At 32.8% G+C, this 19,091-nt stretch overlaps 1 protein-coding gene across 1 annotated transcript; it reads right to left on the bottom strand.

Moving 5' to 3' along the window:
• Positions 1-6,746: 6,746 nt before the first annotated feature.
• LOC128192874 (uncharacterized protein SYNPCC7002_A1628-like) lies at positions 6,747-18,943 on the bottom strand. The gene is given in 8 exon segments (XM_052865897.1): positions 6,747-9,049; positions 12,357-12,504; positions 13,662-13,795; positions 15,707-15,835; positions 17,076-17,269; positions 17,492-17,798; positions 18,418-18,533; positions 18,536-18,943. Coding segments are annotated over 8 exon segments (1,083 nt in total). The 5' UTR covers positions 18,561-18,943; the 3' UTR covers positions 6,747-9,019.
• Between the last annotated feature and the right edge of the window lie 148 nt (positions 18,944-19,091).

Genomic DNA, 19,091 nt, shown 5'->3' with positions numbered 1-19,091 from the left:
CCGGAAGTAGCGATTTCACAATATTTTGTGCTATAGTAAGCTATTGTCATTTCCAATAATCCCTGAAAATTTGAATAAAATCTAATGACAAACAAGCGAGATATTACAGTTTAAAGAAACGTCTAGAAGAAAAAGAAGATGAACTAGAGCAAAGCTCGTTGCACAGCAACGAGTGGGTCTTCCGTTAATGTCGGAAGTAAAGCTGGAAGTTCCTGTAGGAAGCAGAGCTCCTAAACCAATAACAAGAGTAACTTGAATAAAAAGATGAAAAAAATCGAATTATTCCTGGTACGACTTAACAAAATCCGAATTATTTTAATTACGAATTAACAAAAACCTTTTTAATTTCAAGAACGACTTAACAAAAAAAAATCCGAATGTGTTCAAGTACGACTTAACAATTAGTTTTGGTACGAGTTAATTTTACTTTGAACATTACGCTATTTTTTAAACCAAGGACGCGGAATCAAAATTTCCGGAAAAATCAATTTTTAAACCCCAATATCTCTGTAGTGCATCGTCCGATTTTTAAACGGTTTTCAGTATTAGATTCAGCTTAATAAGCTCTACAAAACACATATTCATTTTTGATTTGATCAGAAAATTCATTTTTTCGAAAAATTTGTTTCACTTCCGGTTTCGACCTGAAAGGACAGATTTTCATTTCGAGCCTTATTACAGAGGTAAATCGATTAAATCATAACCATTGAAAATTTCAAGCCTCTACCTTAAAGGTTTTTTAAGAAACGCCGCGGACAAAATGACTTTTTGAAAATTTTAAAAATGACGTAACGTAAAAGCGGAAGTGACGTTTTCGAAGAAACTTCACAAACTTTGAGGTATTATAGTTGCACACAACCTCTAAAAATTTCATCAAAATCGGATGTAAACTTTTTGAGTTATAAAGCCGAAAAGGAGTCAGAAAAAAAAATAAAAAGAATAATAATAATAATAGAAAGAAACCGAAGAATAACAAGAGGGTCTTCCGTTGGAAACGGAAGACCCTAAAAATAAAAATGAAGAATTTCCAACAGAATCAGTACAAGGTCTTCCGTTGGAAACGGAAGACCTTAATAAGAGGCCGCATATATGGATTACCTGAACAAAAGGGATATACGTTGACAGTATACGTAACTGTGGTAACTATAAGGGCGTGAAAAAACAAAAGGAAATTAATTAGAAGATACATGTACAGAGTGTACCCATTATTATAAAGCATGATTTGATTGACTACAGGTACATATAAAGTGTTCATTCATTCATTCTTTATTCACTTTACTAGGCTTTACAGCCCATTCGTAATCATATACATATAACATACAAGCAAGCAAGTGGAACAGAAGAATAGACAATATACTTAAATTATGGCAACAATTCATTTCGTAATTTTAAACTATTATCTACATACTTTACAAGGTTATTCATAATTTATAAATTTTCTCATCTTAAAAGTTGCACAAATTTGAACATAGAAGATCTCCAAATATATGGTTTGGTATATTTTTTATGAACAAGATCATACGAATGACACACCAATAGAAAATTAAATTCATCTTCCACACACTAAATATTACAATATATACAATGTACATTATCTTCGAATTCTGAGTGTTCTATTCAATCGACCAGTTTAAAAAAGTAAAAAAACGTCTGATAGTGTTTAAATAATCTCTCTCTCTCTCTCTCTCTCTCTCTCTCTCTCTCTCTCTCTCTCTCTCTCTCTCTCTCTCTCTAATCTGTGATATGTTACAAAGTGTTTTGATGCAGAAATATAAATCTCATTATAAACTGCCTAAAAAATAACATCCTTGCTAATTTCAGAAAAATATTTATCCCCTTGAAGTAAAAAATTGACGTCCTTACTAAAAGAGACAAAGAAGAGCACTCTCTCTCTCTCTCTCTCTCTCTCTCTCTCTCTCTCTCTCTCTCTCTCTCTCTCTCTGACTTTTATGTTGGAAAGGGGCCTAATTTCACATCCCAAAATGAGATCTGCCCCGATGAAATATGATTTTTAATTTAAGAGTAGAATCTGATATTAAGACTCAAGAAAAGAACTGGTCATACATGGATGTAGATTAATATTCATTCGATTCTTGTTGTGATATTTTTTAATTGATCTTCTTAGTGTTGGAGTGGACATGAAATTGACTTCAGGGAAGTTTTTTTTATTTATTCAGAGTAGTTATTATTTATAATAGTATTTAAATAATTGATTTTCAAGATATATTATTTTAAGATAATTCGATTAAAGGAATGAGGCCCGGTACATGTATATATAAATGTATTGTGTCCCTATAAAGATCGTAAAATTAATGTAATATGCATGTTAAGTAAGAGAATTTACTGTAGTAAAACATATTTATAATTGAGTTTTATCCGACGACTTTTTAAAAATGTGACAAAGGCCTGCACTCCATTGCAACGATTGTCCGTCTCGTTGAAATAATCTTAAAATATTAAGCAATGTTTGTATGGGCAGCGGAAAGGGCAAAAAATACATTTTTACAAAATCAACGATAAACTAAGTTCAGCAATCTAAAATCATATTATCAATGACCATAAATGCAAAACCAACAGTCTTCTTTGCAAACTAAATGTACATAAAAATCAACCAAAGATATTTAAATACAAATCAAACACAAAAAGTAAAACCAACAGACATAAATGTAAAACGAACATACATCAACATGAAACAAGCGGACGCACAAATAAACGCCAGGTGGCGTTTTTTGGGAAGCAATATACGTCATCGATTATTGGAATCCGGGATGGTTCGCACCTATTTTGTTTCGCCCTGAGATGTTTCGCACCTGCCTCGGAGCGAAACATCTCACTGTATTTAGATATTTTTCTCGTATTATCATTCCTCTGAAATTAATTATTACCTATACAAGAATTGAAATATGTTTTTTTAAAAACTATTGAAACAGTGCTTGTCTTTATGCGTGCACGGCCAAGAGAGCGTTCTTGCTTGATTAGGATTTTTATTTACTAATTTTATTAAGCCATGTCGTTTTATATGGTTCAGAACAAGAGGTGTGAACTGTGTTGTAATAACATTTATAGCCTGTCATTCACTTGAGAATTACCTGTATTTTTAAAATGAAAATTTGGGAATGTTAATTACAAATGTAAATTATTATATTGTTAGCATAGCTCTGTTTTGGGGATCATTTAATTACATAAATTATCAGCTTGAACTTTACATTACCCACCCCCTCCCTAGCTGTATCTATTTTTTAAACTACGCCTATTACCAGTCTTATTCTTATGGCAAAAGTCAAACTCGTTAAAAAAATTATTTCTATCCGACTTTTTTTTATTCTATAAATTGTTTATTTACCGGATGGCAGTAAATACAAAATTTACAAAGATGTCAAGTTGTAAATTTTGCATTACTTCCACCCGGTAAAATTAAAGTGATACGAAATGCAATAAATGACTGACAAATTTTACGTGAATAGAGGCGTGAACATTTGGTTTGCTATAATTATCTATATAGATGTGCCTTAGCCTGACGGAAACGGAAAGTCATAAAATAAACATTTTGTTTAAATTGTTATCATCAAAATATGCATTAATTAATGCATACAATGTTTTCTATAACGAAGTTTGATTTATTTTCCTACAGTCTTATGTATTGCCTGTACAAGTAGTTTGAAGAAAATTTTAGGCATGGCAGTATTCATGTCGCACTGGCGTCGGAAGCAAATTGAAAGTGGGGGGGGGGGGGATGGGGGGCTAGACTGATGCTCAGAAATATTGAGAGAAAAAAACCTAATTCCCAAAATCATAAAAATCCTAATCCGTGGGGGGGGGGGGGGGGGGTGAGGGGGGGGGGGGGGAGTAAACCTATACTTCCAAAAGAAAAAATCTAACCTACATTAAGAATTATTTTCCCCCAACCCAAATCATGAAAATGTTAATCCGTGGTGGGGGTGGGGGGAGGGGGGGGGGGGGGCTAGTATGCTTAAGACTCTAAATTCTCAATCTTTCAAGGTACATTAAGGAACAATTATATTTCCTGCGAGAAAAAGTGGGGGGGGGGGCTGAACCGTGTATTCTGCTTTGTGCCTATGGTTAGGTCTAACTTTGCAAAAAGCCCCCCCCCCCCCCCCCCCCCCCCCCCCGGGTTCCGAAGCCTATGTGTCGATAAGCTTGAAGTATTCTGATACATGCACTTAATTTTAATCCACAATGTACATGTATGTCTTGTAGCATTTTAAAAATGTTTTTTTTTCCAGATATTTGTATATCATCATGTTTATGGGTAACAAATAAATGACTTTTTTTTTTTATATAAGACTGTACAATAATTGATAATACATATGTTTTCATCCGAATAGGAAATTTGGAACAAATGTACGAGTATAAAACAGGTCATTAAAATATTATTTATAATTTTAAATAAATCATAATAAATAAATGGGAATGGAAATAATATTTAACCCCACGTTTGCTATAAGAATAAGACTGGTAAAAATCGTTGTTAAATAGTTGATGCAGTTGGGTAATGTAAAGTTCAAGCAGATACCGGTAATTTATGTAATTAAATGGTCCCCAAAATAGATCTATGCTAACTATATATACATGTACATTTCTAATTTCATCAACACTCCATTACATTACATTACAATACAGTCAGATGTTTTGCTCCGAGGCAGGTGCGAAACATTGAGGTGGGAAACATCTCAGGGCGAAACAGAATAGGTGCGAACCATCCCGGATTCCAATAATCGATGACGTATATTGCTTCCCAAAAAACGCCACCTGGCGTTTATTTGTGCGTCCGCTTGTTTCATGTTGATGTATGTTCGTTTTACATTTATGTCTGTTGGTTTTACTTTTTGTGTTTGATTTGTATTTAAATACCTTTGGTTGATTTTTATGTACATTTATTTTGCAAAGAAGACTGTTGGTTTTGCATTTATGGTCATTGATAATATTATTTTAGATTGCTGAATTTAGTTTATCGTTGATTTTGTAAAAATGTATTTTTTGCCCTTTCCGCTGCCCATATGTTTGGGCTATTTGTCTGACGGTATTGATTTTCATCTAATGGCCTTTTTATTCTTTTTATTGGGGGAGGGGCCAAGAAATGCATTTCATAATGTTTATATGATACTTGTGAAAAAAAATAATGCTATATGTTAATATAGCAGGCAGGAATCTAGAATAAGATTTTACCGGGGTGTCAACATTTGCCTTTTTCACACAAATATTTCTTTTAAGAAAAAAGAACCCCCTTAAACTCTATTAAGATACAAAATGCTAAGACAGATGAAGGATGCTCATGGTTGAAAAGATTGATTAAAGGTAAAAAGTCATGGATAGATATTTTTGAAGCTATTAATGGTGTACAAATTGTTAACAAATTACTTGATTTTGGTGATGCATTCATATCAGAATGTGTAATTCCAAAAAATAATGTTTTTTGGCAAGATGTTTTCAATTCTTTTCTCTGTGTTATAAAATCTTTTAATGGGAGTTTCGTCAAAGAAAACCTCCCTAGTATTCCTGTTTGGTATAACACAAACATTAAAGTGGGTATGAAAACACTATTTATAAAAAGCTGGTATGAAAAGGGTGTCAAAATAATTAGTGATTTTCTTGATGTGGATGGAAATCTTTTACCACATGATATTTTTCAACATAGATTCAATATGAATGTCTGCATTATGCAGTATAACAGTGTAGTAAGTGCCATATCAAGATATCTTAAATCTTTTCTTACAAAAAATTCATACCAAAGGTTTATTACTCCATACATTCCAATATATTATAAATCTTTGTTGTTGTATAATAAATGTACTAATGTAGTGTATAGACAATTAAACTCTTGTAATGTAATTCCTACTTCCATATCCAAGTGGGAATCAGAGTTAGTTCAATATGGAGCCAAAATATGTGTTAATGATGCTTTTAATGTATGCTTTAAAACAACCAAAGACACTCAGCTACAATGGTTACAATTTAGATTACTTCATAGAATTCTACCTGTGAATCATTACTTAAAAAAAATTAAGGTGGTGTCCTCTGACTGTTGCTCATTTTGTAAACATGAAGTTGAGACAATTCAGCATGTCTTCATAAACTGTGAAAAAGTATCCACAATATGGAGCAACCTAAGATTGCATATTTACCATGCAACTTCCTTAAGACTTGGTTTTAATGTAGTTAATATTTTGTTTGGTGAACTTCCAATGTCTAAAAACAACAAAGTTATTAATTTAATTATTTTATGTTCGAAACAATATTTGTTTACTTGTTTAAAAAAAGGCAAACTGCCATGCCTTTCTGGACTTTTATCTTATTTATTTAACAAATACAAGGTTGAAAAATATATAGCTTGTAAAAATTTTGAAATGCAAAAATTTGTCAATACCTGGCAACCCTGGTATTCTATCTTTGACACTATGATTCAATCTTAGTCATGTTATTTGGCTTAACTAACACTTTGTTCATTAATTACCAATTTATGTGCTTTCATCCGTTCTAATATTCTTACTCTTTATATTTACCATATGATGTTTTTGTTTTTCTTTTGTTTTTTGTTTTTTTGTTTTTTGGTTTAATTCTTTTGGTATTTTTTCAATTTAAGCAGCCTCTACCAATTAGATTGAGTGTGAGAGAGTGAGCATGCGTGAAAGAATATTTAAAAAACTGTATTGAATTTATTTACTATGTTTCTTGAGAGTAAAATAAAATACAAAAAAAAAAAAAAAAAAAAAAAAAAAAAAAAGACAGATGAAGGAATGTGGCTCTTTACTAATCTTACATGTGTTTAATTTCTTATAAGCAACTTTTGGTGGAGTAATCGTCCTGGAAAATTTCATGACAATGCTTATTCTATACCGTTGTGAAAAGCTAAACTTTCAGTTGAAGATTCTCTCAATAAATCTAGTACTGTCCGATATTTCACTTGGCTTCATTATGTGCCTGCCTCTCTCCGTTTTTGAGTATGGTGATAACTGTGAATTCAAGAAGTATTTATTGTTTCTGTTCGTAAATGTGTCTTTGCTTACAGTAAGTATGTACAATCTGAATATTTGCTTTGTGTTTGCTCTGGATATAAAGTACTACAACTACATGACTCGGCGTCGATTTGTAATTCTTTGCCCGATATTTTGGATTTTTATGGAACAGCGTTGTCGTAATTTATGTTCTACAGCAAAGATAACCCATTAAAAAATGGCTGTAATTATCTATATATTTAAAAAAAGAATATTGTTAGTCAATGCACTTAATTTTTGCTTTTGTGTAAGAGGGTGGAGTTTGAATAATTATTTTATTTTGATTTTTATTGAACGTTTATAAAAAACAAAAAAAAAGTGTCTGTGGTGTTGGGAGATTGAACCGGGTGCCTTTGGTGTGTGGGCTTGTGATTTATACCACTAGGCTAAGTCAGATTTATATTTTTAGTAAGCCTAACATATTATCTTTATTTAGGTTTTTGGTTTCGTGATGTCATAGAAAGAATAGCATTCTGGGTAATTCTTGCCTAGCTCACATTCATTGTCCAAGAGAAACGCAGAGAGAGAAAATGTAACGTTGTGTCAGTGTCAAGAAATTTAACATTCGCAGTGTGTCCTTGCTTAGGTATGTGTATTTGTTAATTTCTTTGCTTATTGCAATGATTGTGGGTGTATAAAAAAATTTTATTATCTATTTAATATTGAGATATATAATTTTGTAAAGTTTTTGAATGAGAATAGACAAACCTGTACTTACATGTATTAGACAAAGGAAAAGGGTAATACTATAGATGAGTGAATAATAAAGAGCATTGGGAGTACATGTATAATTCAGATATTTACATTGTTTATTACAAGTGTGATAAATAGATTTTATTTAAATTTTTAGGATCTGTCAACATTTATGTATATAAGGAAATAAAGAACCTCAACACAATATTCAGAGTGTTACATTTGTTAATTATATAATCAAGCATACTGATGTTGATACACGTTCTACGTTGCATTATGAAACGTTTAAAAAATGATAGAAACCTCTCGCATTGCCTTTCTGGAATCACAAAGGAACAAGTAAGAATGGTCAAGAAAATTTCAGTTATAACGGCTTGCTTTTCGAGTATAGCCACGCCGTTTTACGTAACTCTCACTTTTCCAATACTGGACTATGAGACTGAATGGGGGAAGGCGATTCATAACATCAGCTCAATGCTGCTGTGTTTGAAGAGTGCAATGAACCCGGTCTTCTACATCTGGAGGTTAAAGGAGCCGCGATACCACATGAAACTGTTACTTATATTCTGGAATAAGTCGTACTGTGAGAAACTGAGGCAACAATACAACGTTGATTCTGCAACGTTCAGCATGGATTGAAACCATAATTGAAACATCTTCTGTACGTCTCGTTGGAACCATTCCGATGCACAGGTCTACACAATTATTTAAAAAATTCTTATCCTTTAATATCCGATAATTCAACTAGCTTTGCAAAATATTCTCTAAAGTTGTTGTACATGTATCCTTGTATTTCATTTGTTGTCCATACTTCGTATTATTGATTAACAATTTGTTTTAATATAAAAAAACCACTATCTTTGTAGACAGACAAAGTATCGAATATTGTTGTATTAGTGATCTATGTTAGATGAATTATTCAAATTGTATCACTGTGATCTGTTCAATAAATCAGAGAGCAGAAGTTGATTTGCGTCCACTTGAACTTTGGCAGCACGTTTAAAAACAACAACAACGACAGTCAAAAACGCACCGAGTTCAAAAGAATATGACATTTGATAGAAAAATTATCTAATGGTGTTTGACAGTTTATTATCTTTATACAACTCTGTTAGTTCTAAAGAAAACATACATCCATTGAATAAAAGTCATTTACCAGCACAAACCATGAACTATCCTGTATAAATCCTGCTTACTCGCTGAAAAAAAATCGACAGGAACTTCATTGCTGGATAATTGTTGAAATCGAATCGTATAAAAGTCTCTGTCTTACATTTTGTGTTGATTCATAAATTTCACTTTTAAGACTTCAATCATCCACCCATTATTCGACTCTGCCATACCTGAAAAGTTGAATTCAAAATTAATCTTGCGTTTATGAACTAAATTTAGGATAAAAATTGAAATTTTTATCGAATGAAAATTACTTATTTTACAACAAAACTGACCAAACAAAATGTGGTTTATAAACTTGTTTCCTCAACCACAGAATTTGTTGAAAAATCCATATAATAGTATTAATACATAATTGTACAATAATACTAATAATATTAGTACATTTTTATAACTGGTTTGTTAAATATTCTTTCGCAGTAAAATATGTCTTCCAATTAAATAAACAGATTTAAATAGATCTTATTAATAAGAAAAGTTAAAGTTACATGTACATGTAAATGCATCGTATTAGCCTTCGGCTCGGCGAATAGTGTATTTCTTGGGTAGCTAAATCATTATATTTACATCCACCAAGTATTATTCCCTGTATTTCTTACGGAAACTTATAGTTAATTCATAGCTCTATAGAAACAGCCAGACTGAAATCTACACGCCCCATTTATCGATTGGTCGAAATCAACAGCGGCTGAAACTGACAAGAAAATGACAGGACAGATATCGACACGCCCTGTTCATCAATTGGTCCAAACCTATAGCGACCTAGAAAAAATCACGGACTTCACGAAATAATCATGACGATGTCGGACTCAAAGTCTCACAAGACACAAGTTGGCTGTTTCATTTAGCTAACTTACTTAAGTACATCAACAGTAATTTAGTGAATATTACTTACTTTTCCTTATCAATATATCGATTAGCTTAAAGAAAGATGTTAATATAAACAATAAAATGCTTTCTTTGATGATTCATTCGGGTTATGAAGGTAGTGATCATTGCAGAAAATTTTTTACATAACCCGCGTTGATTAAGAAAAGTAAGTAAAATTCACCAAATCACTGTTAATGTACATAAGTACGTTAGCTAAAAGAAACAGCCAAATCATCTCCTGTGAGACTTTGAGTCTGACAATATCATGATTATTTCGTGCGGTCCGTGATATTTCTTAGGTCGTTGTAGGTTTCGACCAATCGATAAACAGGGCGTGTCAATTTCAGTCCTGTCACTTTCTTATCAGTTTCAGCCGCTGTAGATTTTGTATTTTTTCTGCAATGTCACTACCTTCATATCCCGAATGAATCACCAAAGAAAGCATTTTATTGTTTAAATATTTACATCTACCAAGTATTATTCCCTCTATTTCTTAGGAAACTTATAGTTTATTCATAGCTCTATAGAAAGAGCCAAACTGAAATCTACACGCCCCGTTTATCGATTGGTCGAAATCTACAGCGGCTGAAACTGATAAGAAAGTGACAGGACTGAAATTGACACGCCCTGTTTATCGATTGGTCGAAACCCCCTCCACCCGGAATAGATTTCTTGATCCGCGTATAAAATGATTAACAATGTAATGCAATGATCAGAATTTTCTGAACATACATTATTTTTACTTTTTACCACTGATCTGCGTTACTATTGTAAAAAAAAAAACAATTGTAAAGATAATCTTTATCTTGTCATGGAATTTATTCTACAGGGTATGAATTACTTCAAGCTGGAAAGTAATATCTTTTATACAGGACCTGCTCTAAAACTTTCACCAGGTTCGGACGCCGATGCTGCTGGTAAAGCATAACAACCAACAACCCCCCCCCCCCCCCCCCCCCACTCGGCTTCGTCTCAGTGAGCCAAAATTCAAACCACGTACATTCATCAGGAACGTATACGTTCCTGATTCATGATATATAAGAAATTTTAGGATTAAAAAGGGTATCCATTGCATCCGGATTTTTTTTTTATGAAAGTAAGCCTTATTGTTGAGAAAAAAGTATATAATGGGCATGTTTCTATATTGTAAGCCTACTTCACGATAATTTTTTTTAAATTCCTTTTTTCACCTTTTTCATTGGTTCTGTAATATTCTCAGCCCAAAGTAATTTCTATAAACTACATGGAAAATAAACGATTAAGTCTAACCATGCAAGTAATCATCAGTTTATTTAAAAATAAAAATGTGTAGTAATTAATTTAAGCACTCAAAGATTTTTTTTACCGGCTTGATCCTCTTATTTCCTATATAAACAAGATATCTGTGAGCCAATGCTCACTAGTGATACCCCCGCTCTGATGTGAATATGCAAAATAAGCAAAGTCGACATTTAACAGAAAGCTGGCATCCGATTGGTACAGAAATATATCCCACAATATGGCATGCCTAAACAAATTCTGTGTTAAAATTTCAATCATCTACAATAAATAGCTGCTGAGAAATCTTTGAGGAAAATTTGTTTGAAAATTTTGGCTAAAATAAACAAAGTACTCATTTAACAGAAGATATCCCACGATATGGCATGCGCCTAAACAAACACTGTGTAAAAATTTCAAGCATCTGCGATAAATAGCTGCTAAGAAATCTTTGACGAAAATTTGTTTGAAAATTTTGGCTAAAAATAAACAAAGTCAATATTTAACAGGAAGTTGACGTCCGATTGATACAAAAATACATCCCACAATATGGCATGCCAAAACAAATAGTGTGTTAAAATTTCAAGCATCAGCGATAAATAGTTGCTGAGAAATCTTTGACGGAAATTTGTTTGAAAATTTTGGCTAAAAATAAACAAAGTACTCATTAAACAGGAAGTTGACGTCCAATTGGTACAAAAATACATCCCACGATATAGCATGCCTATACAAATACTGATAAAAATTTAAGCATCTGCAATAAACAGTTGCTGAGAATTCTTTGACAATAATTTGTTTGAAAATTTTTGCTAAAAATTAATAAAGTCATCATTTAACAGGAAGATGACGTCTGATTGGTACAAACATACCTCCCACGATATGGCATGCCTATACAAATATTGTGTAAAAATTTCAAGCATCTGCGATAAATAGTTGCTGAGAAATCTTTGACGAAAATTTGTTTGAAAATTTTGGTTAAAAAATAAGCAAAGTCGTCATTTAACAGGAAGTTGACGTCCGATTGGTACAAAAATATATCCCACGATATGGCATGCCTTAACAAACACCCTGTTAAAATTTCAAGCATCTGTGATAAATAGTTGCTGAGATAAATGCTACAGAAATTTTTGTTATGGACGGACAGACAGACAGACAGACAGACAGACACACCAGGGTAAAACAGTATACCCCCTCTCCTTCCGAACGGGGGTATAATAAGGAAATTCTATGCATTTACGAGTGCAATAAATGGGCTTTTTTATGTAGAAAATATAGTTGTATATCTCTATTCATCACTCGAATTAGTCTTAAATTATGTTAGGATTCTTAAAGCAACACACTGATATTTACTTTGATAGCTGCTCTGTGAACAATCGTGTGACGCAATGCAAGCATGTTGATGTCTTTATCGTAGCCTCCTCCGATCACCGTGGCGACTGGAATCCCACGTGACACGCACAAATTGATTACATAAAAGTCTCTTTGAAATAACCCTAAACAAAAAGAAAAAAATATACCAAAAAATAGGATTTTTAAGACTGGCGACAAGTTTTTGCTTTTATTTGAAAATGATGATTTCATTAAAACAAATGAATATTCTTTTGGTGATTCATGTGGGTATGAAGGTAGTAAACATTGCAAAAATAATTCATAACCCGTTTCTTTTCCAATTTGATGGCTTTCTTATAGCCCACATGAATCATCAAATTTTTCATATATCTTAAACTACCAGCAATGCATAACCACATGTAAAACTAAATAGAGCATTACTCTATATAAATGACTCCCCGCCAAGGGACGGTTTGTTTTTCTGTTTTTTAAAAGCAAATAAACAAATTCATAACATGTATCTAATTAAGAGCAAGTATTCCAATCGCTTTCTTAAGATCGATATTCATCATTTATAATTGAGCTTTCATTTATGACTAAGAAAATGTATGATTACCTGTTTCATATAAACATACACTAAATTCTGGAGCTAGAAAATTTGATACTGTGGTTTCATCAATATTCATAGAATACCAATTTTCGGGGATTTTATTGTTAAGTTAATCCATGAAATAAAATGTTCATTGAAGTGCAATTTCTATTAACATTTAGTATTGATAGGGTCACTGGCCACGAATTAATCCTCGAAACTGTGATTTTCACTTTATCCACGAAAATTAATACCCTCGAATATTAATGAAACCACAATATTATAACTAGAATCAAATGAATTATGAGGAATGACAAGGTATTACCATAATAGGATGTTATGGATAATTTGAGTTGTTTTTAATGCCATATTGATGCAGGCACAGTATGAAATAAAACCCAGAGTGAATATCCCTATAAAACATCTTTAACCAGTCCTAAAAAATAATCTCTCTTTTTTTAATTCAATACATGTAATTATCTTATCATGAATCTTATCAAAACACTACTGCTATTAATTCTAATCATGCAATTAAAGTTCTTTTATAAATTAAAGTTCTTTTATACATACATGTACACACACACACTATGAATTCTGGAAAGATTTTGATTCAAATTTCTCGTTAAAATAATAATTTTAGTACGTATTTTTGGACAAAAATTTATATTTTTCAAATTATTTCATAAGAAAGGCATTGTCTGTGAAACACTTACTGAAATAAGACCTCTTACCATTAATCTGTGAGGTTAAGTTTACCCAGCTCATCTTTTTCGTGTGGGTCCACCCCGGCGTCGTAGAGGACAATGTCTGGTCTGAAACTTTCCAACAACCAAGGAAGGTAGGAATGTAGGTGAGCTAAGTAGTCCTTGTCCTGTCAATAAAGAATTTAGGCCAAATAAAATGGTCCTAAAGGGACTGTTACATTCCATCCACATAACCTTCCCAAAAAGCAAAATTTGTCGCAACCATTGCAAAAAAAACCCCGTATCTTTTTTAAAGCATTTGGTATTCCTTTTGTGTTTAGAAATTTAAGTATGGGATTCATTTTATCTAAGCACTTTATTGTTCTTACCAGTAATTCTTAATGCCAAAAGAAGGAAGAATATGTATGACAAATTCAGTATAAAAGCACTCAAAAATCCAACTTTTAACATTTTTACACATCAAGCATACATTTCTTCCAATATCTCTTCAACAAGCTGCGACAGAGGATATCAAGGGTTTTTATTTGGTGGGGGGGGGGGGGGGGATTATGGTTGCAAAATGTGTCATTTTTTTTTTAACATTAACTGGTAAAAGTATTTGGCACTCATTTTACATTTATGTCATTATATATGTAATATCATCTTCTGGAAAAGGTGCTATATATCACCAATTTGAACTGAAAATCAAAGTGATATCACCAATTCAAATAACTGATAAGACCCCTCATGACAATAACAGCTCCAAATATGTAAAGACCTTTAAGTTAATATAAACAAACTATTAAGATTTTGCTCATATTAGGCTAACAAAATTTGAGAAAAAATAAGTTGTTTTTTTTTTGAAAAGTCAAGAGCTTCAAATAGGTAGTAATGACAAAATATTATAATGTTAATTATGTTTTATATATACAGGTAACTGTTAAAAAAACTGAATCATTATCTAAAGCAATCTGTCTGCATATGAGTAAACATGTCAACAGGTTATGTATGTTTGCATTACCAAATACCTTCATACCCAACGGCATATGAATCCCCACCAAAAAATTTTATTGTTGTATACACAACTTGTAATTTGTAATTACAACAGGAAACATACTTATAACATACTTACAATTTTGAACTTGTTTAAAAATCTTTTGTAACTTCTGGTAATTATACACTAATTATACACTATAAATTTTGTTTACTTCATAACATACACATAGTACGGTTTACAATATGTACAAAATCTAATAAGACATCTTTGAGATGTCAACCATCTCAAAGGCCCTGCTTTAATAATGGACATTGGGATGAAAAGCATTTCAGGGACTTTTGCTTTGACCTTAACCTCTGACTTGGAATTTTCCAGTAAGTTAGAACTTTAATTTGAGCTCCTTGTGCACCCCTTATGTACAGGCATTCTTTTGGTTTAATCTGAGCAAGATTAAGCCAATGGGAAATAATGTAAATGTTTGGACTACCGGTATATTACTTCAACTGGATTTTAAACAAATCTGTATTTCCTTAAAACGTGATTCAAGGTCACTGCACACTCTCTACCCAAAAGCTCTGTTTATGTGAAGTATGAGCAAGTTAGGGCTAAAGTGAGAGTGTATATGTTCTGATTTAAGACTTTGTTTAGTTTTCTGTTATGAACTTGACCCTTGACCTATAAACTTAATTTAAGGCCACTGCACACTTGTAAACCATTAAGACACTCTGTGAGAGAAGTTTGAACCAAGGGGAGAGAATATATAATACAGACTGGATTTTTCACATAATTCTGCTATGACCTTAACCTTCGACCTAGAAACTTGGTTTCATGTCACCGCACGCCCTTCACCCAAAGGCACTCTGCGATTGAAGTATGAGCCAATTTGGGTCAAGAGAAGATATGCTCCAGACAAGTGATCCCGAATGGACAGACAGATGGACGGACTGATTACAATAGGGTGCCCACAGAGAGAGGGCCCTAATTATGACTGCATGGTTTCATTTGCTTACTTGGCATTTTTACTCCAAGATTGTACTTTAATTGCATTTTGTTTCTACCAAATTGAATGTGATACATGGAATGGAATTTATGTGGTACTCACAGTTATTCCAGTGACAAGACCAACATCCATATCACTCATCTGCTTCTTGAGGGGATAATTTTTCTCGCAGTGCATAGAAAATGTGAAGACTGCACAGTTGTCGCTGAATATGCAGGCTGTCCCATCACCCTGTTAAAAATAATTCGAATGACAAGAGACAGAGTTGTACAATCAAGTTCCTTATAGTTTAAAGCAATATGAGCTGCATTTTTCATGTTTAATTTTTTTTTTTAACTAAAATGTTCTTTTCTACTAAAATGACCAAAATATCATGGTTTTTAAATTTCTGTTAGCCATATTTTTGTGGAAAAGGCCGTAAAGAAGCCTTATTTGGAGCAAAATTGAATTATTGTTGTCCTGTACAAAAATTGATTTGCTATATATTCCTTAGAAGAGAAATATTTCCTTTGACAAAAATTAATGATTTTTTCAAATCATTCTTATCATAAAAGTTTAAATTATATGCAGACTTATCGTACTAGCAGGTTTTTGCAGCAAAATAAAATTCTAAAAAATACAGCTCATATTGCTTTAATATGAAAGTAAGATGTTTAGCAATGGGAGGGATTCTCTTCAATTATACTTTTTCTCCTCCCCGTCCCGACTCAGTTGGAATAATGTGCAGAATAGTTATGACAGTGTCACTTTGGCATTTTTGCACTATAGATTGATGTATAGTTTCCTTAAATCCAATTAAATGGAATTTCATTTGATAAACTGTTGCTTAGAGAATATAAAATTATTTTTTTGTTTATATTGTGTCTCATCTGTGAAGTGAGAGTTTTAACTTAAAAATTTGCATCCAATCTCATAGGTGCTTGAGGACAGGACCCCCTCCCCCTCTTTCGGTTTAGACCCATGGGGTAGATGAATTTCCTTACAATAGAAATTCCTATGATGTAAAATATCTGAAGATTAAAGGAAATAATCTCTGTAAGCAGTCAGTGAGTTACAAAACAATAACTCTACATTTTTAAGGAATGAGATCAAATGAACAATGTCTGCTTAAAAAGTAATCTCATATACATGCATGTACATGTAGATTGGAAAAGGTGTAAATTTTAATAATGCTGACTGCACAATAAGCTGGATTTTAATAATGAAACCTCATTTGGATAGCTTATTATTAGATAAAACACAACATTTTGCAAAAGAACTACACTTCAGCTTTGAGGTCCTCCTTTTTATCCCACATGGACTTAAATGCTCATTCTCCACATGACCACCAATCATATTGTGATCAATGATATATGCCCATTTTGTTAGTGGGAAAATTGAAGAGGAGCTGAGGAAGACTTAAGATTGAAAATAATTATTTTTAGTATATAAACAAATGTAATTTGTAAACAAATACATAAACACAAAACACCTGATGAACATCCAGATCTACGATGAGGACCTTTTTGACTTGGCATTCTTTGAACAATACTGCAGCTGTTACTGCAAGGTCATTAAGAAGACAGTACCCAGCCCCGTGACTGGGGAAGGCGTGGTGGGTTCCTCCCCCTGTGCTGCAAGCTATCCCATGCTCCATTGCTAACTGACCTGCCAGCAGGGTCCCTCCTAAATAACCAAATTTAAAAGCAACTTGAAATGTTCTACAATTTATGCTCCCTGCAGATTCTTATTTATACAGTTGTGCAATAACTGACGTCATTAAGGTATACACTTATAACCAATGAAGTCATAAAACTCAAGGGGAGATCATTTATCTTGTACTGACTGTGTATGAAATATACATGTTTCTTATATTAAATTAGCAGGAGGTAAGATATCTGTATAAACCTGTTTCAAGCCCGCATCGTGATGCAATTCCAGTACTCCACTGAAAGCCTGTAAGCCTCTGTTCCTCAACAGACGTGTTTCCACTGAGGAAGCGTTCTACATAATCAGGAGTGTGTACCAGTTTCAGAAAAACAGGATCTATAGCAGACGGCTCTAGGACTTGTTTCATGGATATAACGTTGTCAGTCTTCAAAAATCTCAAAACTCCATGAAATTTCCTCATGGCGAATCTATGCTTCATGGGGAATTCACAAACATAGCCATCATGGTGGATAATAGGAAGCCCATTTATCTCCATCCTTTTTACCTTAATTATAAAAGCATAATTGAAGTATGTGCTAGGCATTAGCATCATTTTTGAAAGGGGCGCAGACTCCTTAAAAAAAATCTTCACAAGCCAAAAAAATTAAAAGGGGGGGGGGGGGGGGGGGGACTTCCCAAAATCATGATAAACTTCAATTTCACTGTTAATTCATTTCCTTATTTTTACTTCTATTTTTTACATGCTCCCAAAAGGGGGGGGGGGGGGCAACTTTATGATCATTCAATGTTTTACAATGTACGTAAATTTAAAATGGTACTTGTTGCAACAAAAAGCCAGCCCCCCTCCCCCCCCCCCCCCCCTTTATTGATGCTACATGTCTGCGAACTGTAAATCAGAATTAATTTAAAAACAGGATGAAGTCCACTCCAATTAAAAATGAGAATAAACTAGCTTCCATACAACATAATCAATGTGTAGAAAACATTTCGTATCGGATAAGCCATTAACAACATTTTGGAAATAATAGCTAAAAGTTCTTAAACTCAGATTATCAAATATCCATGCATGCACTCTGACAAGGACATTCAAATTTGACTGCATGCATGTATATATTTGATTATTTGATGGATTTACCTTTAAAGAAGCGTGACATCATACTAACTTTTGAAAGAGTGTCCTTGCTGTCTATAAAGCTGTCAAGATTAGCAGTACATAATCTCCTTTCCACTGCACAAGAATTATTGCAAGCTAGTACTCTTGGAAGTCTTTTAAACATCTTAAATAACATCTTAAATAAATCCTCATCTTTTCATTCTCCACAAAGCATTTGGAAATCTCAAATCATTACATAAAAGTTTATCTACAATCAATATTAGTTTTGCGATTGTCATATAGGCTTAGTGTTAAACAGGTAAAATGATGAATCAGGGGTCTATAACCGTACATCAACCACTTATATAAGCCTAACGTTATTCTTTCAATTAAGCATGCACTAGTTAAAATGTCAAACGATGCTTTTGTCCTGATGATGGGTATAATAATTCGTAAAGATTGTCTTTACAACAAAAAGCAGTTTGCAACACATGTCATTAAGGAAAAGCATAGAAATCATCAACATTAACAAGTCAAGTGTGATGTGGTTACTTTGGTTTGTTTATATTTTGGCGTACAAAATAGCTCGTACCTAGTTACAGTTCACAATGTAAATATTATGGATGAAAAAGCAATAAAACTTTTCCAATCTATATTTTTATCATATCGACTAAGTCCTATTCATTTACTGATAAGAATTATATTTGATTTACTTGAAAGATTCCGTACTTACGAAATATTTAG

Source organism: Crassostrea angulata, chromosome 7 (genome assembly GCF_025612915.1).
Source record: "Crassostrea angulata isolate pt1a10 chromosome 7, ASM2561291v2, whole genome shotgun sequence".
NCBI lineage: Eukaryota > Metazoa > Mollusca > Bivalvia > Ostreida > Ostreidae > Magallana > Magallana angulata.
The sequence above is the reverse complement of the archived record's forward strand: the minus strand, read 5'-3'. Positions and strand labels throughout refer to the sequence as shown.